We start from the raw sequence: 23,711 nt of genomic DNA on the forward strand, positions 1-23,711 counted from the left end.
TTTACGAGAAGAAACGTTCCATTATTGCGTAGGCTATTTACTATACTCTAAGGTCATTAATATTTAATAGTGCCCCATTTGTGTACATATTCTCTTTACAGCATACACTTTTAATTTGAACGTGATGCGAGGAGAAACCGTTCGAACAGTTTTTACATGCTGCATACACATTCATAAGCGCGTCACAGAGAGACACAGACACGACACGCGTAAGCGACGACGCTAGGTCGTTGATAGTCTGACAATATTATCGCATATTTCGAATGTATTACGAAATCATTACGATAACTACCTTTCCCAAACTCGCTTGCAATAAATAACACGTTGGAAATTAAACGGAGTCCTTTATTTCATTGTAGGCTGATACAAACCTATTTCAAATTTCCAATTATTCGAGATCTGATTTCATTTTGGAGTGAAGTACAGAGAATTTCAATGGAGATTTTGATTCGAAAGCTAGAATGAGGGTTCAAACAAAAGTGGCACACGGCATTACCAATCTACTCATTCCACTTCCTCAATTGTAGGACCATCTGTGGGGCTGTCGGTACCAGGTCGCCTCTTGTATCCTTTAAAGTTGGGTGTGCGAGCGCTTTCGTAAAACTTTGTTATTATGGGTTGACAGACCTGATAATTAAAAAATTGTGAATTTTCAAGAAATTAAAAATTTGAAAATTGCAATACTAAATACTAACTAAATACTAAAATTTAACTATTTAAAAATATGAATATTCGAAAATTCTATATCTTTATATTTAATTTTCATTCTTGCCACACAGTAAGTAGCACTGCAATCATATACCACTCTGAATCGGTAACATGAGGATTACCCTCCGAGCATTTTGTGCAGGATGGTAAGCCTACTTTCTCCGTTAACTAGATATGCTATATTACCGAGAACTGGATAGAAAGGAACCTATTCGTGGTAAATGCTAGCAGGTTACCAAGTTTCTGATTTGACCACATTTAATAGTGGAGCTGAATAGTGATTTCCGGTAGGAAAATAATTTCCTTTATTTAAATCGTCTACTTTATCACATATGCAATACACTAATATAATTAAGACAAAATCGTACCTTTTCGGCCTCTTTCAGCTTAGCTTGAAACTGCTCTTTGCTAGCGGAAGTATTACTGTCCAACCATTTTATAACGTCATTGCATTTATCGCCAATGCGCTTTCGGTCGTTTTCTGCGATCTTGTCCTTAACATTCGGGTCTTCTATCGTGTTCTTCATGTTAAAACAATAGGATTCAAGTTCATTCTTCGCTGCGATTCTTTCCTTTTGTGATTCATCTTCCGCGTGGTATTTTTCTGCTTCTTGTACCATTCGTTCGATTTCTTCCTTGGTGAGACGACCCTTGTCGTTGGTTATTGTTATTTTATTTTCCTTGTTCGTCGACTTCTCCACCGCGGACACATTTAGGATACCGTTGGCATCGATGTCGAAGGTCACCTGTTAATTTTTTCAATCAAGCTTTTCGCTCTCGGCAATATTTAAGACTAGACTATTTAACTAAAACCCATTGAGGAGAAGTAGACACCTAATCGTGTACTAATCAACAGTAGGAGGAGTAGCTATTAGTCTTAAACACTTCTACGAAGTCGTTTCCAGTGTACCTCCTATTCATTAGCAAGTCCTATTTAACGCCTACAAACTACCAAGAAATGAAATCCAAAAGTCTAGTCCACTTTCTCTGTCGTTCCTCAACTGTACACGCCAGACATCCTCTCTTTCGTTCCATTCCGCTTCCGCGTCCGCCTTCCGTTCCGATGCTTATCCAGACGGGCTGACAATTCCAATAGAGCCCAGTTCGACTGGTACGTCGATGGCAACAGGCGGAAAAGAAATCTCGAGACACGGGATCGCCTGGAAAGGATCTCTCCACCCTGCCCAGTCGCAGTCCTTACCCTCGCCTACCAACCTACACATCTTTGCCAACGACTCCCTCTTCTATCACCGACTAGCTACCGATCGCCAAAGATCTATTCCACCGCGGAATTGTTTTCTTATCTCTGGCCTCGGTTGCACGAAACGTTTATTAACGGCTCGGCCTCTGGCCAAAGTGGTCTTTCTCCATTAATTGCTGATCGGTAATCATGAAAGGCGAATCGTTCCAATGAAATGCTTTTCGAAAGAGGTTGGATGGTAAATTGTCCAGAGAAACCACTTGGAAGCCTTCCTAGAAAATTCACTTAGACTTAAATTCTCAACAGCGACCATTGCCATGTAGAAAACACCAGTTCTCGTCAAATCACTGAAGTTAAGCTGTGTTAGACACGGTGTTTCCAGAATTGTCTATCTAAAGAACCACTGTGTGCTGTTGGCGAATTAGTGACTCAAAGCCTACCTAAAACTGCTATTTTTCATAATTGAGCTAATAAATGCTCATGAGCACCACACATCTTCCTCAGCATCCCTCCGTCAGCTAGCATATTTCATAAAATCTAACAACGACTCATGAGCTGTCTACAAAATAGGCTACCTTAAATTCTCCTTATAAGGAACTTACATTCGTCGTTTTGATTACCACAGACGCGGTGACACTCTGTTCTATTTCAACTATGTATCCGCCAATTAATCTAGAGCAGACAAAAAGGCTCACTTCAATTTGAGGTATTCCACGAGAGGCAGGCGGTATTCCAGATAATTCGAATTTTCCCAGGAGGTTGTTGTCCTTGGTCATCGCCCTCTCGCCCTCGTAAACCTGGATCAGGACGCTGGACTGATTGTCCGAATAGGTAGTGAAAGTCTGCGTCTGCTTCGTGGGGATGGTGGTGTTGCGTTTGATGAGAGCGGTCATCACGCCACCGGCTGTTTCGATCCCTAGGGACAGCGGAGTCACGTCCAGGAGCAGCAAGTCCTGAACAGTCTCGGACTTGTCCCCCTGCAAAATGGCTGCCTGCACGGCCGCACCGTAGGCCACCGCTTCGTCCGCATTTATCGATTTGTTCAGGTCCTTTCCGTTGAAGAAATCCTGCAAACCAAAAGGGGAGAAGTTGGGTTATCGTTTGCTCATCCCGTCATCCTTTACTCGGTCCGAAGATTTTTTCTTTTGCCCAGGGAGGTTTCGATACTTCTACAATTTCTCTCTTTCGAAAGTTTGGAGCTTGTCAGATAAGTGCAAGATAGGCACTTTGGAGTTCTACGTCGTTGAGAGAAGTTTCTGTGAAACTACAAATCTGTAGATTTAGGATTAGAAATTTTTCAGCTGAACTGAATCTTTTATAAACCATTGAAAGAGTGTTTCAACGTGAATAGAATAACTGCATTTCAAGTAGGTACCTAATGTCACAAGCATTGCATTACATAAATTAGTTTAATCACGATCGCGTTAGACACTATACTTCGTTCACTGGGAGAACGCAGTTGTCGGTTGACGAGTTTTCGTACCCTTTGCGCAGTTCACACCTACGCTCATTAGTTATTGGCTCTGTTACTCCCGAGCACATCCCTACCCATGAACCCCTTGTTGGGCCCTTGGAGGTCCTACCATTTCTAAAGAAAGTCACTTCTTCAAGTGTTAGCGCATAAACGGTGTGAAAGAAATTTTGAGCAAGCAAACGATATTCTTTTAGATTTTAGTTTTCTCCGAAAGTATTAATGCGGCTCTGTTAGCAAATAAAAATCTTCTTGAATATCGTCTCTGTCGACCGAAAACGTACTGGTATTAGTCAGAATTCTTACTGCGTTGCAATACCATAAACGACCCTAGATTTCCCGTGTCATAAACTACCTTGTCGCATCGAACATTTTGTAGGAAATCCAGGAAACAGTTCTACCGTTGCTGTTTCTTTATAATCAAATAAGCTGTGGATTCTTATACATTGATATCTCAATAAATATTGTTTCTTAATAGATAGAAACGTTTGTTTCATTTGGACACTAGGTATACAGAGTAGAAAGAAGCAAGGCGTGTCCTTTCAGGCTCTTGAATCCTTCACCAATCTCAGTGGAAAAGTCAGTCGGGGCAATGGAAGCCATCTGCGTGAAACGACTGAGAGATCTATACTGCGTTCACTGAGAGAACGCAGTATAGATATTAATTCAATTATGATTATTGGTCCCAGTGATAAAAATCGAAGCCTGTCGCCGAGTTCAAGCCCATAAATATATTCGAACGGGACGTACAATGAGACCGGCAGTGACTGTGAATGTTGACTTTGTCATCGAGCTCATTAATTTTGTAACGTTCAGTCAGGGGAGCCATGGTGCAGGTCGTGTTCTGTACCCTCGTCCAACGTTCCCAACCCCACTTTAAAACGCTTGCATCGGTAGGGTTGCGCCCCCGCCAGAAAACGTAATCGAATTTTAATGCGTTTTATTATCGGACCTGCTCTGTATCATCCTCGGTTCATTTTAACGAAGTGACACACGGTCAAATATTAGCACGGACAGGATAAGAGTTCGTGCTATTCAAGTGACTATTTTTCTCGAAGCCTGCTGTACTAATTAAATTTTCTGTTCGAAAAACTCAATCTTTCGAACAAATAAATTCACCTGGAGGAGTCTTTGTATGCGTGGGATTCTGGTCGAGCCACCCACGAGCACTATATCGTGAATCTGCGATTTCTCCATCTTGGCGTCGCGCAAAGCCTCTTCAACGGGCTGCAGTGTGTTCTTGAAGAGATCTTGGTTCAGTTCCTCAAAACGGGCGCGGGTGATTGACGTGTAGAAGTCGATACCGTCGAGGAGGGAATCGATTTCGAGGTTTGTTTGCGTCGACGACGATAAGGTTCTTTTCGCTCGCTCGCAGGCAGTCCTCAGACGTCGGAGTGCCCGCTTGTTCTTCGTTAAATCTTTATTGAACTTCCTTGAAAATTCTTTGGCGAAATGAGTCACCATGCGATTGTCAAAATCTTCACCACCCAAGTGAGTATCGCCTGCGGTCGATTTAACCTAGAAGTAAATAAAGAAATGAATTAGAAATAAACTAAAAATAATTCTACCATGGTAGTTCTTCCGTTTTCTGTGCAGTGGAAAATAGCGCTCCCTTGAGTTTCTTAGGAGTAAGGAAAAGGAATGGCGGGGAACGCAAGGAAACAGTCACCGCAGCGATTTACACAGACTCACCTCGAATATGCCATCGTTGATAGTCAGTATCGATACGTCGAAAGTACCGCCGCCAAGATCGAAGATCAGAACGTTCCTTTCACCGCGTCCCTTTTTGTCGAGGCCGTAAGCAATAGCTGCAGCAGTCGGCTCGTTAATGATCCTCAGGACATTCAAGCCGGCGATAGCACCGGCGTCCTTGGTAGCTTGACGCTGGGAGTCGTTGAAGTATGCTGGCACGGTGATCACGGCGTTCGTGATGTTCTTTCCTAGATAAGCTTCCGCGGTCTCCTTCATTTTCGTCAAGACCATCGACGAGATCTCCTCGGGAAAGAAGGATTTTATTTCTCCCTGGAATAAACGACGCAAAGTTTTAATAGTTGGCTGCCGATAGATACCACTGAAAAGAATTCCATTCCCCTGAAATTTCAAAACTCGCGAAGGAAATTCACCTAGCTACAGTATTTATCCCTTCTAAAACAACAATTCCTTTTCTCAGTGATCCTATAGACTAACTCAGAAATAACAACATCCGAGTTGATGAAGTTAAACGAAGCATTCAGCACACAAGATAACTTTAATTAAATCCCCGCCTTGTGAAAATGCCAAAGTTCAGGCGAGCCAAGCATTGATCCCGTTCAGCGAAGAGCTTACTTTGTACTGGACGCGAATTTTCGGTTTCCCTCCGTCGTTAACAACGGTGAATGGCCAATGCTTCGTGTCAGCCTGGACCGAGGGGTCATCGTAGCGTCTGCCAATCAGCCTCTTCGCATCTATCGGGACGATTTCACGTAAGCCTCGTTAGCCATCGATTACCAATCGATACGGAATGCTGGCAACGATCGCGTAATTGGCCGCGAACGGATCTAGTATCGGCGGGGAGGGAGGATCTTGCGGGTATGCTCTTAACATCGTAAAACGGACGAGCGTATTCCGGCCTCGTCCGCGAGCAACTACGGATTCCGAGAGCGGTAAGTCGATTTGGCAGCGGCGAAACGTGAGCATTCTCGACTTTACAGCGGCTTCCGGTCTCGTTTCTTTCGCAAGCCATCAACCGCGCCGGAAGCCAACCCTGAGGCCCGGAAACGACGCTGATTCTTGTAATCCTGGCCCCCGCTGCCAAATCGCTGGACCTCGGTCGCGATTATCGGAAATTCAATTCCAGAATGCCCCCGTTTCCATTTCGCGTGCCTCCCGAGCTAGAAAATTGCGCTGAGAGCCAGAGAATCGCTCTCCGATTCGACTGGGTCGCGAGGCCTACCGAAAATCGTGTTCGTGGGATTCATTGCTACTTGGTTCTTAGCCGCGTCGCCGATTAACCTCTCGGCGTCGGTGAACGCGACGTAGCTGGGCGTCGTGCGATTTCCTTGGTCATTGGCGATAATCTCGACCTTTCCATTGAGGAAGACTCCGACGCACGAATAGGTCGTGCCCAAGTCGATGCCAACTGCCGGTGCTACCATTGTGAACCTGTAGAAATTTCGGGAGCCAAACGGGAAATGGTACAAGCGAGTGGTCGCTCGATTGTTTCGACCGTCGCGTCTCGGCTATTGTCTGCCTTCCTTCCAGCGCTAAGCGCGATCGCGCTGAATTATGCAACTGTGAGAAGTGCAAAAATGGTCGCACCGTTTGATCCTAGATATACACCGTGTCCTAGGAACGATTAGTTTGTTCAGATACTCGGAGACCTCATCAACTTCGTGACCTCAGATGAAATACAATATTTGCCACTTAATTTGCCCATATCTTAAAACTTCATTATTGTTTTCTTATCACTCGAAAGTTACTAAGTTACACACGTTCCCCTAAAAGCTCTGAAATTGCCATTTCCAGGTCACTAAGGTAGGCGACTTAAGCCATGGAACTCCATGACGTGATAAATCTACACTCGTACTTCGCCCGTGCTTACGCCACTCAATCTTTGTTTTATCTATAAAAAGGATGATCAACGTAGAGTAAGAAAGTGGAAGAAATAAAGGTTTCGTGAAATGCGACGCGACATAAATTAAAGAAGCGCACTTCCAGGAGAACTGGAAGCTTTACGGGGGACAAAGAAATACCGCTCGAGGAAAGACGTAATCTCGATGGTTTCCGAGAGGCTTCCGGCGCTGTTTGCCAACTTTGCGCCAAGCCTGGAACGACGTTTCCGCTCGGTCGCTTGATCATCGTGCAATTACAGAGGCGATCAGAGAGATCGAGCGGGGTCGTTCGTAAATTTCGCGCGATGCATTCGATCGCGACGCGTCGATTCCCTTCCTCGGGGAAGGAACGCCAATGTTCGTGACCAGGATTCCGAATCGGACCGCCGCCGATGATAGTCCATTCCCGGCGTGGCGCGCACAAAGGGACACGCTGATACGGCCTATCCCATTTATGGCTCCGTAATAAACTTTCTGTCCCGATGGACGTCGGTTTTCCTGCGAGGATGATCGATAACCGTGAACTGGAGTGCCGCCCATCAAGAATTTCGTGCCCTTTTGTGTGTCTTATCGATCCTCCAACAGACAGCGACAATTGCCAACTTTTATCCGTCAGGAAATTATTAATAATTCGAATTAGAAGTGGAAACTGAATCAATGGGAATCGGAATCAAAACTTTGAGACTGATGAGGAAAGATCTTGGAAATTTGGAAATTTGAGATAGAAAAGTTTTTTTTAAGGAAGAGAAGATAATATTAATAATGCTTGCAGATTGTTAGGCATTAGGATAGATGTATGTAATACAGTCGCCAATTTCGATAGTCGTTCAAGTTCAAATTCAGGATACAACTTCCGTTTAATCGACGCTTTTCTCAATGACATCCTCTAATGTAAATGGAAGCAGTGAATGGTAAAAATGTTTTTACATTGTGATTCCAGAACCTTTTATACTCTTGTGCTACTGTTGAAATTTATCACATTCTGACTGCTCATTTTTCTTAGTTATTTATTGATAAAACTGCGTTTTAAATGTATTAACTGCATTTTTGTCAAACAACTATTTCATTTTTACTTGACGAAAGCTGATGCTGTCACTTATTTTAATGAACCTCGGGTGTAAAACCATGGCATGCTTCCATTTTTTATTTTTAATTCTATTTTTAAACGTATTTTAATTTTATTTTAATTTAAGTTCTTCCATTTAAAATTTTTAATACAGCTCTTTTGCTTTCTATAATCTCAACATTGAATTTACCTTATCCGTTATATTTCATTATGAGCTATTCGTTATTTCTTGCTTTACAGGATTCGTTATTTTATTATAATATTATCATAGTCTGTTATTACGAGTTTTGTAATCTTCTTTATTTGCCAGTAATTATCTTTTGTATTTCTTTCACCTTTACACTTATTGTTATTGCATGTACAAAAAAGTTCTGCCCGTTTATGTTAATAAATTAAGAATTAAAAATTACCTCGGAGTAGCTTTAATTAGAAGTGAGATTACTAGACAACTTCTAATAGAAAGAATGTAGAGTGAAAGAAACAGTGTATAATTATAAGAGATATTTTTATGGTGCATGCTTCTGTACGAAAAAATTGCGCAGACAATTATCACGCGTCTGACTTAATTCAGTGACTTGTTTCTTATCGAAACCGGAACAGGAGCGCCTGTACATACGAAGGAGGACCGCCCCAATGTGGTCCACCGTCAAGGAGGAGTTTCCAGCAAGACGGTGCCCGATAAATTTAGCTCGAAGGGGAACCACGAACGCAGGATGTAACGCCTCAATTTACTTATCCTTTCTTGAACTCGAAAGAGTAGGTACTATATACGGCAAACATCTGGGAGTCTATCGTGAGATCTATCAGATACCAACCAAAGTTAAGACAATTTGTAGTAGAGCTTCACCAAATAATCTAGGTTCTCAAGTACTTCAAGTACTCTTCATATAATATTACACTAGTCTCTGTTCATAACAATTTCGCTTTACAAGCATATAACTTCAGGCAAATTTGCTTCGCCCAACTATCTAATTGGACCGCAGGGCCGTCAAAAAGAAAAAATCCTTGCTCATTAATCCCATCGATCAATTTCCTCCATCGTAAATCTCCCTGGAAAAGAAATTCGACACGAAGCGAGCAGGGCAAGCAACGAAAGCCATGGAAAAGTACAAGAAAGTTGCTTTGACTGGGGGAGAATCTACGAGGGGAAAGTAAAAACGAAAGGAGAGTAAACTGGAAAGCAGGGGTGCGATCGTGAGAAGGGGAGGTGATGGGAATATCGAGATTGAATCGGGGAGGGGGAGGGTGAGCAAACCTCATAAATATGTCGTCAGGCCGGTAAACAAGGGCACGCGAAGTCGGTACAAGCCGTACGCTCGTTCCCGAGCCGTATACACGCGCGCTGTATTATAGAAGCGTTCGATAGCCGCGGTCGTGATCGTGGTCGTGGTCGTGGTCGCGCCGCGACCGGGATTTAAAGCCAGGAAATTTATCGTTCCGCGAGGAGGCGGACAGAAGCGACGAAGGGGATGAAACCATTGGGAGAGGAAAAGGGGCTTACACGAATGGATGTGGCGAGGAAGCTGGATGGCGAAGGAGAGGGCGAAACGCGATTGGGGGAGGGAAGACAGCAAGCGCCGAAAAGCTCTGGCAGACGACCGAAAGGCAGTCGTCTGGGATCCTGTTCCCTCTTCTCGATCTGGCCACGATTCAACGATCGTTCCGTCGGCCCTTTTCGTTCTGGCTACCGTTCTCACTGCCTCGATGCATCGCCCTCCAAAAGAGACCGCGCCTGTTCCCTCCAAATCGAGCGAACCATCGTGAAACCGCCGATCACCTGCACCCACTTTGCCTTCTCTTTACTCTTCTGCGCGATCTCGTTCCCCTCCTTCCTCTGTGACTTGCAACGTGAATTTCAGAAGCCGCAGTTCGAATAGTTCTGACTTTTTTTGAAAATTGAAAGCCACTATCGAAAGTGAGAGAACGTTTGCTACCTCAAAAGTACAGGCGTACATATATGAACTACATACTATGTAGGTATAGAGATAAGCGATTTAAGTGGAAAGTCTCGATTACCGCACAGTGCTTGGAGCTAGTTCGACTCCAAACGACTTCACAGTCTTCGTAATCGGCCGCGACGAGCTACGACTCCCAGCTGTATTTCTAGAGGGATAATACGTGTCATAAATAACGAGGGTGATATTGAATGAGAAAAGTGGGAACCGGTTGCAATATTTTCAGTGCATCGGTTCGCGAGGCGAACTGCCAGTCGCGAGAGGAGCGGGAGGAGGGAGGGAACAGTGCAGCACAACATTTCGAATATAAGTTAGCCGGATATTGTCCAGCGCGGGACGAATGGTAAGGGGCTTAGAAGCTCTCGAGCAACGGCCAATATGGTGGTTACACGAGGATGAAACGATATAAATCCCGAAACGCTTACAGTTATTGCAGATCAACGTAATATCCACTCGAACGCTGGCCGAGCTGGCCGGTTTACGCGGTAATTCGCTGATGACAGCGTCGCGATAAAATGAAATCCGTCCACAGTTTTTATAACGGCTTCGGCGCGGTCGTCGGCGGAAAAGTCGACTCGAAACTCGTCGAAAGTGAGATGGAGTGCTTGAATAGATGCTGATGTGGATACGCACACACGTGGACCTTTGGTCTTTTTCTCTGGTGGGTTTTTATGTTCCTTTTTTTTTCACGTTGCTCGTAATTTTTCCGTCGTCCCAGATGGAATTGTTTTGACTTTTCGCGAATGAAATACAACGCGCTGAAAGCTTTTTCAAAAACGCGTAAATGGAAAAGCGTCGTGAGTCGCAAATGACCCCATTTCCATTTACAACGGTAAAAAATTGCGTAACACAAAGAGGCATTAATTTCTCCGGTCAATTCCATGCAGCACGTGGGGAGATAGTCTCCGATAATCGAACAAAGCAACACCGGAACGGAGCGTGTACGGAGCGGCCCACATCGTCGCGTTCTCTTTAAACCCAGCCATTATTCTCCCGTTTCGTTCTCATAAGTCATAAATAATGCTCGGCGATCAAGTTTTCGCCGCGCACGTAGGGCACCGTCTTCGAGGCCGTGGAGCTGGCTCGCAAATCCCCTTCGCGAAAGACGAAACGGCCCTCGACGTTCGGGATCTCCGAAGATCGTATCGAGTGTCGCGTCGTGCCGAAGATACACGTCTTGACAAATCTCATACGGTATTCATGGAAACTGCGTATTCATCAATGAGATGATCGCGGTTCCTCGGGTAGAAATCCGCCTCGGTCGTAGAGCGTGCAGTTACTGGCGCGTTACTTCGCTCTCGTCTGTTCCCCGCGGCCCACCCTCGCTCGCCCCGCTGGAATATTTCAGCTCGCGAGAAAGAACATTTCCGAAGGGTGGCTGGCGGACGTGGGTGTACACGTATCGGCGTGTGCGTTATTTGAGTTATTTCACACATGGCGGCCGATCGATAGGCATCGCATTGCATTCGAGGAGTCCTCGTCTTCCCCTACGTCTCTTCGCCGTCCACCCCGCAACTTCTCGCTGTCTTCGCGACTGACGTGTTCCACGATAGACAGTTATACGTCTTTCTGTCCGCGCGCGTGTATTCGTCTGGCCGCGTTATTACACGCCAGTGGACTGTTGCATACGTTGACACGAATCGAATTACGAGCGTCATTCATTCACATGCTAGTTTTATGATAACATTTTTCACGATGATAGGGAAGAGGCGGCATGAATGGAACATTTTTATTTTAGGCAGAGTAACAAGAAAATTAAATGACCATTTTAGTTTTAATTCATACCATTAGAAGGATTAGTTATTTTACCATAATAATGCATAATTGTAGTAAGTTGTTTTCTGTATTTACCGATTTCATTTTTTACTTATTAAAAAATTGCATTTTGTTCCATTCATAAATTGGTAATATTGAATGGGATAATGTAATACAAGATAATATTGTCAATAATTTTACAATTATTGTTTCTTTAGGTATCATAATTACAATGTTATTAATTTTTTTTTAGATTATATAAATATCACAATCTTATTATACTAGTTGTAAGTTTTATGTTAAACTTATATATTCCAAAAATAAAAAATAATTGTAATATTAAAGAACGAAAGATAATTACATACCGCTATATTTAATTCATTTCTTTTGAGTTGTATCTATGTATTTTAAAGATTGAAAATTACTGTAAGCAACACCGCCCTCGGCACTGGGCAAATGGGGCATTTACTTCAGGACTGACGTTCAAGGAGCCTCGTACTTATTGCTAGTTACATCCATATTTCATAAAAAAGATTCTAACATACTTTTAAAACTTAAAATTATATTATCTCTGTAGTAAATTTAAATTAAACCCTTTAGACCTGATTTTTCAGGGTACGTTGCAATGTGGAATCTCCCATAATTTTCCGCAATCTCCAGAGGTGACAGTCAGCAGTGAATTTAAATCGACATTATATCGTTAATGATGCGCCTAATGCTCTAGAAAATACTTGTTTTCCAGGTAATATTGGTTCCCTACATGGATCCAGAATGCGAGTCGCCTCGTTTATTCCACCCTCGCCTGTCTTTTCGTCCAGAATTGGCGCGGCTGTACTACTTGTCCTGCACAACCTCGTCGTTAGGTCCCCGAAATGAAAATACGATGGCTGTCCTTTACAGACACACCGGACGTCCGGGCTGGACGTGATACGAGCCGGTATAATTAATCCTTCGCGAACAAAGCGCGCGTTACTGTGTCCCGCGTGTTGTGACAGTAAATTACTCGTCAAGTCTCCCAAAGGGGAAACATTTCTCTCTATTAACCCCACGGTTTTGTATCGAGTCGAGATTACTAGTGTCCACGAAGGTACAGACGCGTCCTCGGAGCAAACTGATCCATCTGAAACAAGCCGTGGACACAGAGACATGCCTACGACACAGAAATAAAATCCCCCTTATTTAAATGTAAAAATAGTTACTTCCGCGGCTGACTGGAATTTCCAATTTCAAAAACGATAAGACAGCAGGATTGGAGCATACAGCAAAGGCCTCTGTACAGTCTCATATAACTCGCTGTATCCTGCAGACGATGTAAAGTCAGCTCCACGACAGCGACACGAAGAGAAAACTTCTTTCACCTAGATTAGGTGTTCGCAAGCGCTACCTGTTATCTAAACCGTACCAAACTCCCCTGACAACCAGTAATGTGTCGAAGGAGCAGAAAAGAGGGAAGAAAAAAGGCGGTCGCATCGTTTATTCCCACCCTGCTAATTGGACCCATCAATAAGGCTTACCTAACAAGCTCTACCTTAGACTCAGGCATGTTCCGACTGCAGAAAGGGTGTACCGATTTAAGGAATTTGGCAGGAGTCGAATTTGTCCAATTGCCATGCGATAGCAGGTTTCAGGGGCGTCGGTGCGCCGTGACATCGGCAGAAATAATACGTGCGTATACTACTGGGCAGATGGAAACGCAGGGGCGACAGGGGCGAGATAAATTCGAGCCTCGTCATCGATTCTGTCTCGCGGTTGCCGCGATTTCGCAGTTTCCATCAGACGAAACGCGGTCCGTTTGTCCCGGGGACGCGTCCACGTTTATCGGCAGGGTTGACCAGTCGAGGGAAAAGCAATTTGCAAATAGGTCCGACAGCGTGGCAGCGCAGGGGTCGACTGGCGTCGTATCGGATTCACGTTTACCCTGACACGCGCGTGGCTCAATCGCGCGATACGCGAGATCCCGCACATCCACGTCAAAATACTAATTAGTCGTCGGACTTCGCGTCTCCACCCTCACTCAATCTCTCTCTCTCTCCCATCCCTCTCTCCCACCCTTTCTGTCTCTCTCCCTCCCTCCCTCCCTCCCTCCCTCCCTCCCTCCCTCTCTCCCACCCTCTCACACTCTCTCTCTCTCTCTCCTTCTCTAACTGCTTCCCTGTGCATTTGCTATCCCTCCGTAGGTTGCGTTTAAGTATTCATCTCTCAGCGATGACGCATCGATCATTGATTTCGACTCGGATCCGATTCTCCAACTGTTCCGCTCAGAAATTGGATTTTCTCGTTTCCAGGGGATCATTGTGCCCCGCGCAGGAAAGGTTTCACCGCGAACGGGGGCTGCAACCGATATTTCGTTAAATATTGAACACCATACGAGGGAACGTTGCTAGGGCTAGCCGCTGTTAATAAGTCCCCTGCGCAGCAGCGCCGTGTTTATTCCTGAAATGGAATTTCGTGAACGTTTGACTCGTGTTCGACGAGTTTCTTCCAAAGTGATGATTACTTGGCACCATTTTGGGAAAATGGATTTTTATTAATCGTGGCATTAGGAATGATTGCGGAGCAAATATGTACTTGTGTTATAATTTTCGTACTTTTAAAGCTATTTTGGAATTGAGTAATAATGCATTGATTCTAATGAAATACTTTTAATTATAAAATAATTTTTGAGATTTATATTGGCTACCATTCTGCTCAGAAGCAAAACAAGAAGTCGACATTAGATTCTTCGATCGTGATCGCAGGAAATGACGTTGTTATAGCGCACGCCACACTTGCATAATCGTGTTCGAGCATTTTCTCGTATGATTACCGTTCCGCAAGGATATGGCAAGTATAACTCTCTTGGATTATGGATTATGTACCTCTGGAAACTTTGCGTTCCAATTCACCAGCGGAATGCCCGAATTTCGGAGCAAACATTTCATCTTTCGAGATTCCTCGTATTCGAGTCATGAGAATTCGTGTCGCCTTATATCTTCTTAACGCTTTCAAAGGAAAAGTTTGCTCATAAATCGTACTAACATTGCAACTTTACTATCATTTCAACTTCTAGTTGTGACAGCTCTCTGATTATGAAAAAACCTGTATCGTATAAAAATTGAATGTACAAAACAGCAAAATTGTGCAAGTTTGTACATATGTACGTATACCTACACCTTTTAATCTGATGCAATAAAATTGTTCAAGTTTATACATATGCATGTACACCTATACTTTTTAATCTGATACCTTTTGATAAATCTAAAAATTGATGGTTTTTAATTATACAGCATCGCATGGCAGATCATCGATCAGCGTTCAACGATCCAAGCCGCGCAATTTTTACAATAATTTCGCCGAGAAATTGAAAATTCATCGGGAAATGGAAAACTGCGAAACGGCGCGATGGAACTCGCCGAAATTTATTAATTCCCGAGAAGCGTATCGATGAAACTCGAAACGAATCGTATTACTGTCGTCGGCAATGTAAACGTAGGCACTTGGCTAATATCACCCGCGACTATTCGGGCTATTAGCAATTACGGATAATCTCCCAGGCGATCGCTTAGCAGACCTTCTAGTATTATTACTGGAAATCCGCGCAAAGGACGGGAGCAACGATGCGAGCATTCGCTTCCAACCTTATTGGATTACCGTAAGTGCGCCGACGCATGCACTTATTTGGGTAATGATTCTTTGTTGCCTGTGCCTGTTCAGGGATTACACAATCCACTACCGGATATTTCGATCGTCGTTACGAAAATAGGGACACGCAGTGGGGCTGTTTAGTGGAATGGGCAAGCAGATGCTTGTTTGGATTGCGTTAAGCAATCGTTGCAATAACGTAGCCACATTTTAAGCCAGCCGACAAGTACAGTCGCGAATGAAATACAACGAGCTATCGTTCGTCGGAAATCACGTTTTTTGTATGGGCATACTTCCATCGTGGTTCTCATGACCTCCCGTGGCCTTATCCGTCTGTTTTAACCAGAGATGATTTCTTTTCAAGCGTACCGACAAGCGAGCCCTTGTCGATAACTACCGCGGCGCCCCTTAATTGCACGCCTCGACACAGTTCTTACGAGTTAATTGTACGTACAACGTGCTACGCCATGGTCGCGCGGCTTACATTTACGTAACCGCAGCTTCATTCATGCTCCTCGGTCGACGCGCGAGCTCAAGGAATCCATCAGCGAAACAAATGCCAGCTGACCTGGTTGCGTTCCGGGACAAAAGGATATTATTTTTATTTCGCGCCGTCTCCTTTGTTAGACGTCGATGCGTCGCTCGCAGTTCACCGTGCAGTCCCGTAACAACCCGGAAACGCGGTTTCCTTTCATGGGAAAGATGATGTCATTCATCAGTTTAATCGCTCGCGTTTCGGTCTCTGACGACTTTAAAAATAGCTGCGCGATGCACACTGGCTTCCTTCGTTTGCGAAAACCTTTAGACTTTTAAATTCACGGGCTCTGCTGCTGACTTAGGCTGCGGTTACAGTGGATGCGTTTTCTGACGAACATGTTCGAGCTATTTTACGTACGAGACAACTTATACATTTTGATTTTTCACTGGACAAAACGGATTCGAGTACCGAACAAATCGTTCGAAGTTCCCACACTTTCCCTTGTTTCAGACATCATAGCGAATCTGACGGCGCTGCAGCAGGAAACTGCAGTTCTACTTCGAACATGAAATGACCGATTGCGTAATGCGTTTTGGAAGAGGCGAAGTCGAGAGATCGGGTGGCCGGCAAACCGGTTTCCTCATCGCTGTGACATAACCGTTGTGAATCAATTACGCTCTGGAAGCCCATCGAAATCGCTTCTGGCGTGTTCCGTTCGAATCAGCCGGCGACATCCGCCGTTCTGACGCCGAGTCGCCAAAAGCCGATCGTGGTACATGCGAACACGTCGCATACTGTAACCTCTGTTCTTCACTTGGACAAACAAATTTTCTGAATATTGTTCGTGTACAATGTTAGCAAATACTCTGGGAGAATTGTATTTTACATTGGTATAGATATTCGAACAATATGTACAATTTTATGAATGTTACAGTCTCTACAGCAAAGTGAACATGTATTAGATTTTGTCACGTGTGTGTGTACCCCTCGTTGGAATGTATTTTTGTCGACGATAACAGCTGCAGCAAAATGAGTTTCTACTTCTCTTTGAACATTTTATATTTAGCATGCAATTCATAACTTACCGTTAGATCGTAGAAGAGAATGGTAAAATACCGGTTACGTACTTAAGTAAGACTGTCTAAAAATAAGCCTACGTTTTCAAATTTACTGAAATTTCTGTTCAATAGACAGGTTAATGTATTCTTTTCATTTTATTTTTATCCTTTCTTCATATTTTAGTGTTCTTTATTAGTATTAAATTCATTTTTAAGTTCTAGCAATAGTATAAAATATACGTAGAGCTGACTAGATTGTCTCAGCAAAAATCTCACGATATCCTTGGGTAAAACGGCCTTGAGGTAGACGACAAATATTTACAGGCATATTTCGGTGATCGTTAATATTGGTTCTCAGCAGTGCCCTCGTATTGATCCCGCGCGTGCATGCCTCGCGTAATTCAAATGCCGTGTTACGTTGCAAATTATCGCCAGTTTTGCGCGTACCTTTGCTTCCCAAAATTAGCCCGGAAGTATGCACTTGCCATGACGTTGTTTGTTGTTTCAATTTGCGGCGGCGGAGAAGTTTCACAGGCGCAAAACTTTGATTCGCAACGCTTACACGTAGGCACGTAGTTACGTTCGAAAGAGAATTTTGATTTAGGAAAAGGGAATGATTTCTACAGGAAAGAATAAAACGGCTTACGTAGATTACATTCGTATTGCGTACAAAAAAATTAATTTATTTTAGAACGGATACAGTTTGTCACGGTTAATTAGCCTCTAACAAGGTGGATCATTCCTTACCACACACCGATTCCCAGAATACTCAATGGAAATCTTCGTTTCATTAAGCAGGACGGTACGTAATAATATTGCACAGGATGTATAAGAAAAAGAAAAGGACAACCTGTAAATACCTCGGTTTCATTATTAAAGACAGTTTCATTCCTCTCGTTTAATACGTTTTAATAACCGAGGCCGCTATGCAATATGCTATTCGACGCTAGAAATTTGCAATTACATTCCTCCTAATTACCAGCAACGTTCTGGGTGCTCGAAACCCGCGCTCCGAACTTAACAGCATTAAAGGCGGAAGTTTATGCTTACCTCCAACGAATCCGCGGATTTTACGCGCGAACGACACGCCGTTTGTACGTGACGCGCACAGCTGCGCGGCGATTCGAATATTTTTCTTCTGTCCAATTAGCCGATCCGATGACAACCGTGCTTGGAACAGGGACAAAGTCGAAAAAAAAAAATCTGACCAAGGAATTCTGAAGATAGCGAACCGTCTATATTTCGTGATATTTTATTGTCGTCGTTCGTAATGCCACTTTTCATTATTACATATCGCATTCATTGTCGAGGATATCCAAGGGGGAGCGTAAAATAAGTGGCAGGAACATAACGTACGACGCGCAACCTGCATCCCCGACTTCCGGAAGCACTCACGCGCGAAGGAATTCCATCCACCTGCGTGTCGCCCAAGGTAACGTGTCATTAGGAATTTTTGCCTATGTCGTCGGATCATTGCGAAGTTCCATTCATGCGCACTCACCGTGGAACGCTTTATCAGCTCGGAAATGTGCATTCTCTTGGTACACGCACCGTTCAATATTCCATCGCGCCATTGAGGGGAAGATCGGGAGAAAAGAAGAAAATTCGAGCAATATTCTCTAGCTACCTTCCAGCTCATGGATTAACAATTCCTCGTGAAGAACATTAATGAACCTCGACTACTGCTTTAATCGCGGAGATTTGCAAAATATTTACAAGCGTTGGCTACTGGAGCATCCATTTACACGAAAGCCGCATTATAGTTCAGCGCGGAATAATAAAAAGAATCGGTAACAGGTCGTGTCCAGCGATTTCTAATTGCCGAGTGGAGACGACGTTCCGGCGCGGTGCTCGTGGCGGCGCGGCGGCGAAGATAAAACGGTCGGAGACGGCAGGCAGCTCCATTTAAATTCAATTATACAGGTGTTGCCGGCCGCTTCGTAAAAATCCACATTTAAACGCGGCATAAATTACAAAATGAAAGCGCGTGGGGATACAGAGAGAGAGAGATGAGTAACGGGGAACGCTAAGTTCGCGGCACGCTGAGCAACGAGTGCGGTGCACTTTACGGGCAGTAACTAACTCGTGACATTTATTTCGATGGGGTGTATGTCGGCTTTGTCCACCTTTTACTGCTGCACTCGTTCTTCGTCGCTCTTTTTCGCGTTCTTCCCCAGAGCGGGGGTGGTCGCTCGTTTTTCGCCACACGCTACCGTATAAATATTGACAAAAATATGTATCGTGCATATATCATTCTCGCCTTGCTCTTCCTCCCTCCACTATGGAATATTTGCTTAGAGACCGTGGACAAGAACCTTTGGTCACTCGCTTCGTCGGGTAGATTCACGCTCGTTAATGAATCCAGCATTCCTTGCGCGTCGAGCGCGGGAAATAAGCGGTTTTAAACGAGATACTTGGAGAACGAATTCACCAATTAGACCGTTTTACCGCTTAATCGTTCACCAGCTTTTACGGCCCGTCTATAAGCTTGACATTTTATCGTCGGTTTCGTGAGGTGAAACCGCAGGTTTCCAGACGTAGTGAATTGTTACGATTTAAGCACGTGATCTAGCTGGAGAGAAAACGGGTCTATGTATGTACGTAAGTAGTATCTTCCCTTTGCTAAGTCAATATTCTACGACAAGCTTTATTACTCGTTGTATCGGCTGGCCATTGAAGTTCCTCTCTTTGGGACGGTGGGAAGAAAATATAGTTTATTTCTATGGTGCAGGCTCATGTATATCGCGTTTCGCAACGCAGATAATAAAGCAATTTCGGAGCCTCGGGGGTCCACAAAACGTCGGCTTTGAATTGCAACAGAAATCGTCCGCCATCATCGAATATCGCGTGCACGAGAAGCAACGGAAACTGTGATTGCTACTCATTAAGCATACATCCGAATTAACGGATGCCGAACTGCGCAACGGTTGTTAATAATACAAGATCGAGAGAGCGTCGGATGCTCCATCATTGCGAGCAGGAATTTCGATTGTTCGTCGCGAATTTATACTTATCCCTGTGGCATTCCATGCTACATCCGCAACTCTGTGTGCACGTAATTAATTATGGAACGGCGTGTGTGCGTACGAGCACGCGAGCGTTTTGTAACTTGTCCCGCGCAGAGACATACATATCTGCTTTGTTTCTCTGACGATGGGATGCATCCTGGGAACTTTATGCTTCTGGGCGATACCTACTCGTGTTTCGAGAGGCTGCAAAACTGGACGATTCTGGTGGATAGTTAGCAACGTTTCCAGGGACTGTTCTCAGCTAAGCCACCCTGCGTGGAAATTCCTCTCGCATCGTCCATTGTTGGCTAATGCAGTTCACGCTGTCCTGAATATAATTTATAAATGCTGTGACTCTTACGTCTGGTCTCTGATTCTCTTCAAGTTTGCTAGTTTCTATAATGTCAAAGGCTAAATGAAGGTTTCAGATCTATATTTAGCAATATATTGGATTTCGTATTTATGACTTTCATTCGGGACAGCAAGTGATCGCCGATTAAGGTAGACCATGGTTTCAAGACGGACTACTCTGAGCCATGTATGGCGTCTTCGTTAGACACGTGTTCTTATTGCGGCCATGTTCTTAATTCTGCTATCCTTCGCGAATTGCTAAGCTTTCATCACTGGTATGCTACTTCAACTAGCCAGGTTTATAAATCTCCATTACCGCGGCTAGGAACGCGGTTAAACCAGAGCCTAGGCTAATGCTACCCTACTGCTGGCATTAGTGTTATAAATCCGTTGTCTCCTGCACAAAGAGTACAGTGTATGCAAGATAATCCTGTGATCACGCGAAACGAATGAATTTAAGAGAAAAATTTGAATAAGCTCTCATTATAATACCTTGGAATCTTTTTATGACTCCGCGATGTGAAGTCGCCACTATTGCACGTGCCATGGAGTTTCTCTTTGCTCCGTTTTTATAAGATATAAAGAAGATTTGCACGCGCTAAGTGCAAGGGCGATTAGGACGCTTAAAAAGTGGAAGTACGAGTTCAGAGACAGTTATCGTTAATTATTGTGAATATATAATCTGTGTCGAAGTAATTACCTCGGATGCCGCAGCCTCCGTTTTAAGCCATTACCATCGCACAGTTAAACCCAGGCGAAGGACGCGGCTCCCAAAAACAGTAGCGCTGCACTTTGTCATATACTCTCGGGACCTTTAGTAACTGCAATAAACTGAGCTCCGTTTGAGATCTTTAGTGCTACAGTGTAACGAGACCCAAATTCCCTAAATTCAACAAAACTTGCTACTCTCTCCTGACCCAAAACACTTGACGTACAAGTTACTGCACTCGTGCAAGCTCGCTTTAGAACAGGGCGACGATAAGAAAGGAAGATTCAGCCTTCAGAATACTAGGAGATCCTTACCTGGGCAGAGTTCTTGAAACGAACGTTAATTAAGGGCGATGCGAGACGCGCGTCTCTGTTCCGCTGTCCATGGGCAGCTGCGAGCGTCCAATGTACCCCTGGCCTGACCTTTTTCCTCGCGGTTCCTCGCCAGCGTTCGCTTGGTTACATACTTTATCGCGGCGGTGCCTTTGTGACCTGTGGTTCGTTATAGGCGCGGAACAAGCTGGAATAATAACGTAAAAATACTAAGCGAGGATTCCTGCGTCGGCCGAGTCGAGGGAAACGAGCAACAACGATAATTGCTTTGATTCATGCAACTATGCAGCCATTTCCGATGCGTTCGTGTATCGAGTCGCAGTGAACACTGCGCAAAGGCCTTGCAGGCAACTTGCACCGCAATCGCTTCGTATCGCTGTACAAGTATTCTAGCACGAGATTTTCTACTCTTTATTTTGTTGCATCTAATGGCGCTTGAGATGGGCTGCTTTTGATCTTTCGAACTTGAAGCATCCATTACTTACACGGAAACACGTCGAGCAGTATTCGAAGAAGTATCTAGCTATCAAAGTAGAAACAGCTGCGTGTGGTCTTTGAAGATTCGAAACAAGGATACACTACGTTGCACATTCTGTTAAAAGGATTAACAGGCCAACTATACCCTGGGGTGCATAGTCGCGAGAATAGCAAACTGTTCTCTTCCAAGCTCAAGTACTATCCGATCTACTGCCAACAGACTCCCAAGGCGTAACGAGTTTCAACGATACTTACGGATTTTACTATTAGCCCGTGATAAAACTGAGGAATTACGAGCCGCGAGCAAAACACGTTTACAGTAAACCCAAGGGTTTCTCATACCAAATACTATAGCCCATGCCGCGGAGCAGACGGTGCAGAGTAAAATTAACAGCATTCCCTTCCATATTCCGGTTTTGCGGCTAATTGAACCGCTGATTGATGTATTATCTTCCGGTCGAATCGTTCATGTACGCAGCTCGATAATCATTTAATCGGTTTCACCGGCGCGTTGAGATGTACCGTATCATTTTTAACGATTCTAGAGGCGCGATGCGGTTATGCGCGTATCGAGAGATGCATCATCCATACTGGAATATTCACTGTGAAAGTGGGATTCTGAATCTTCTTTGATCACAGCATGGAAAATAATTCAGGATATCCAAGAAAATCAGATAACCTCTACGTGGAATCTTAACTCAAACCGTTTATTATCTAGGTAACGCTCATCACTGTCCCTCGTCTTTGAAGTAAACTATTGTCACCCCCAAAACAAGATCTATAAAAATGTCCCAACCTACTCGCTCCTCTCTGTAGCCTCGAGTGCCCGAACGAGGAAGAAGCCTGCATTGTCGTTCCACTCGTGATGCTTATTTCGCAGCCGCTCTCTCGAGCAGCTTCTCGTAAGAGGAGGCTGCGTATTCAATCTGAACGCGTGCGATCTCGTCGCCCTGAAGAACACGAACGACGAGCGCACGTGCGCGTATTCGTAAGAGCGTTTCGGTAGCAGCCGCGAGGAGGGCCGCACTTTGCATTTTTATTGGCACATTAAGGCCACAGAAGCTGGCCGATGGCACTGCGAACAAGCATCAAAATGATCTTGGAGTAGCACGGCGCGTATATGCGATTCTCGGGGGGCCTCGAGTCTTATTGGAAATTTAACCGATAACCGGTGCTCCATTAAGTGCGAGCTGTACGACGGGAAATCGCGCGGGTTCCTGCATTTGATGCGCGAATTAATGGATCGACATGCTTCCTCACGTCTGATGGATTCGGTTATCTATGGATTGCCGATAGAGCGGGGACCCAATCTTAATTGGGAAAATTGGATTGATTATCACCGCCCGCTGATTACTTCCCCACGAGCCGCCTTTGTTACGTGAGTTAGCAAAAACATGCCTCGTGTCGCTGATCAACTCGAGTTATCGAGTCGAGGGAACAACGCAGCCCTGTCGAGGAAACTCATTCCCCTAGTTAACTCTCCTCGTTGAAGGAGCGAGACTATTGTTGGTAGAAATAGAACTTGGGAATACACAAATTGTACGAGGCTCGTCGAGTTAACGCTGTTGCACAAAACTACATCCGCACGTCGGACACGTAGCACGTAGCGAAGGTTAACTTTTCTCATTACAGAAATAATGATACGCGTGTCGTATGTGCGACGCGTGCGCGCAAGTTTACTGCAATTCCCGTGATTGAATATTACTTGCCGCGATGGCGCTGACTCCTTTATCTCCTATCTGAGGTACGTGAATACGGAGATAATGAATCAACAAGGTGCATGCTATTATTGTTATCATCTTGTAATTATGTACAATTTACCTGCTGACATAATAGTGAATTAAGAGGATGTGGGAAAGTGGTAGACTCGCAGAAGGGGAGCGAGAGTTTGAAATTTGAATACCCGAATTGGCGAGAATCGTACTTGTGAA

The 23,711-nt window shown here is 44.4% G+C and overlaps 1 protein-coding gene across 1 annotated transcript; it reads right to left on the reverse strand.

Moving 5' to 3' along the window:
• Window positions 1-504: 504 nt before the first annotated feature.
• Window positions 505-6,514, reverse strand: LOC143188324 (heat shock 70 kDa protein cognate 4-like). The gene is made up of 7 exons (XM_076392531.1): window positions 6,313-6,514; window positions 5,706-5,824; window positions 5,073-5,402; window positions 4,500-4,898; window positions 2,605-2,976; window positions 1,077-1,454; window positions 505-627 (listed from the first exon to the last, which is right to left on the reverse strand). The coding sequence occupies exons 1-7, from the start codon at window positions 6,512-6,514 to the stop codon at window positions 505-507; spliced, it is 1,923 nt and encodes a 640-aa protein (XP_076248646.1).
• Window positions 6,515-23,711: the final 17,197 nt, after the last annotated feature.

This window comes from Calliopsis andreniformis, chromosome 2 (genome assembly GCF_051401765.1).
Source record: "Calliopsis andreniformis isolate RMS-2024a chromosome 2, iyCalAndr_principal, whole genome shotgun sequence".
NCBI classification, from domain to species: Eukaryota; Metazoa; Arthropoda; class Insecta; order Hymenoptera; family Andrenidae; genus Calliopsis; species Calliopsis andreniformis.

Bases quoted from the DNA above. Each gene is read 5' to 3' on its own strand.
- LOC143188324 (XM_076392531.1), bottom strand. From the start codon at position 6,514: ATGGTAGCACCGGCAGTTGGCATCGACTTGGGCACGACCTATTCGTGC. The intron at 5,825-6,312 runs GTAGGCCTCGCG...TCGTCCCGATAG, and splicing joins TCCCACGAACACGATTTTCG to ATGCGAAGAGGCTGATTGGC. The intron at 1,455-2,604 runs GTGAGCCTTTTT...AAAAATTAACAG, and splicing joins GTGGAATACCTCAAATTGAA to GTGACCTTCGACATCGATGC.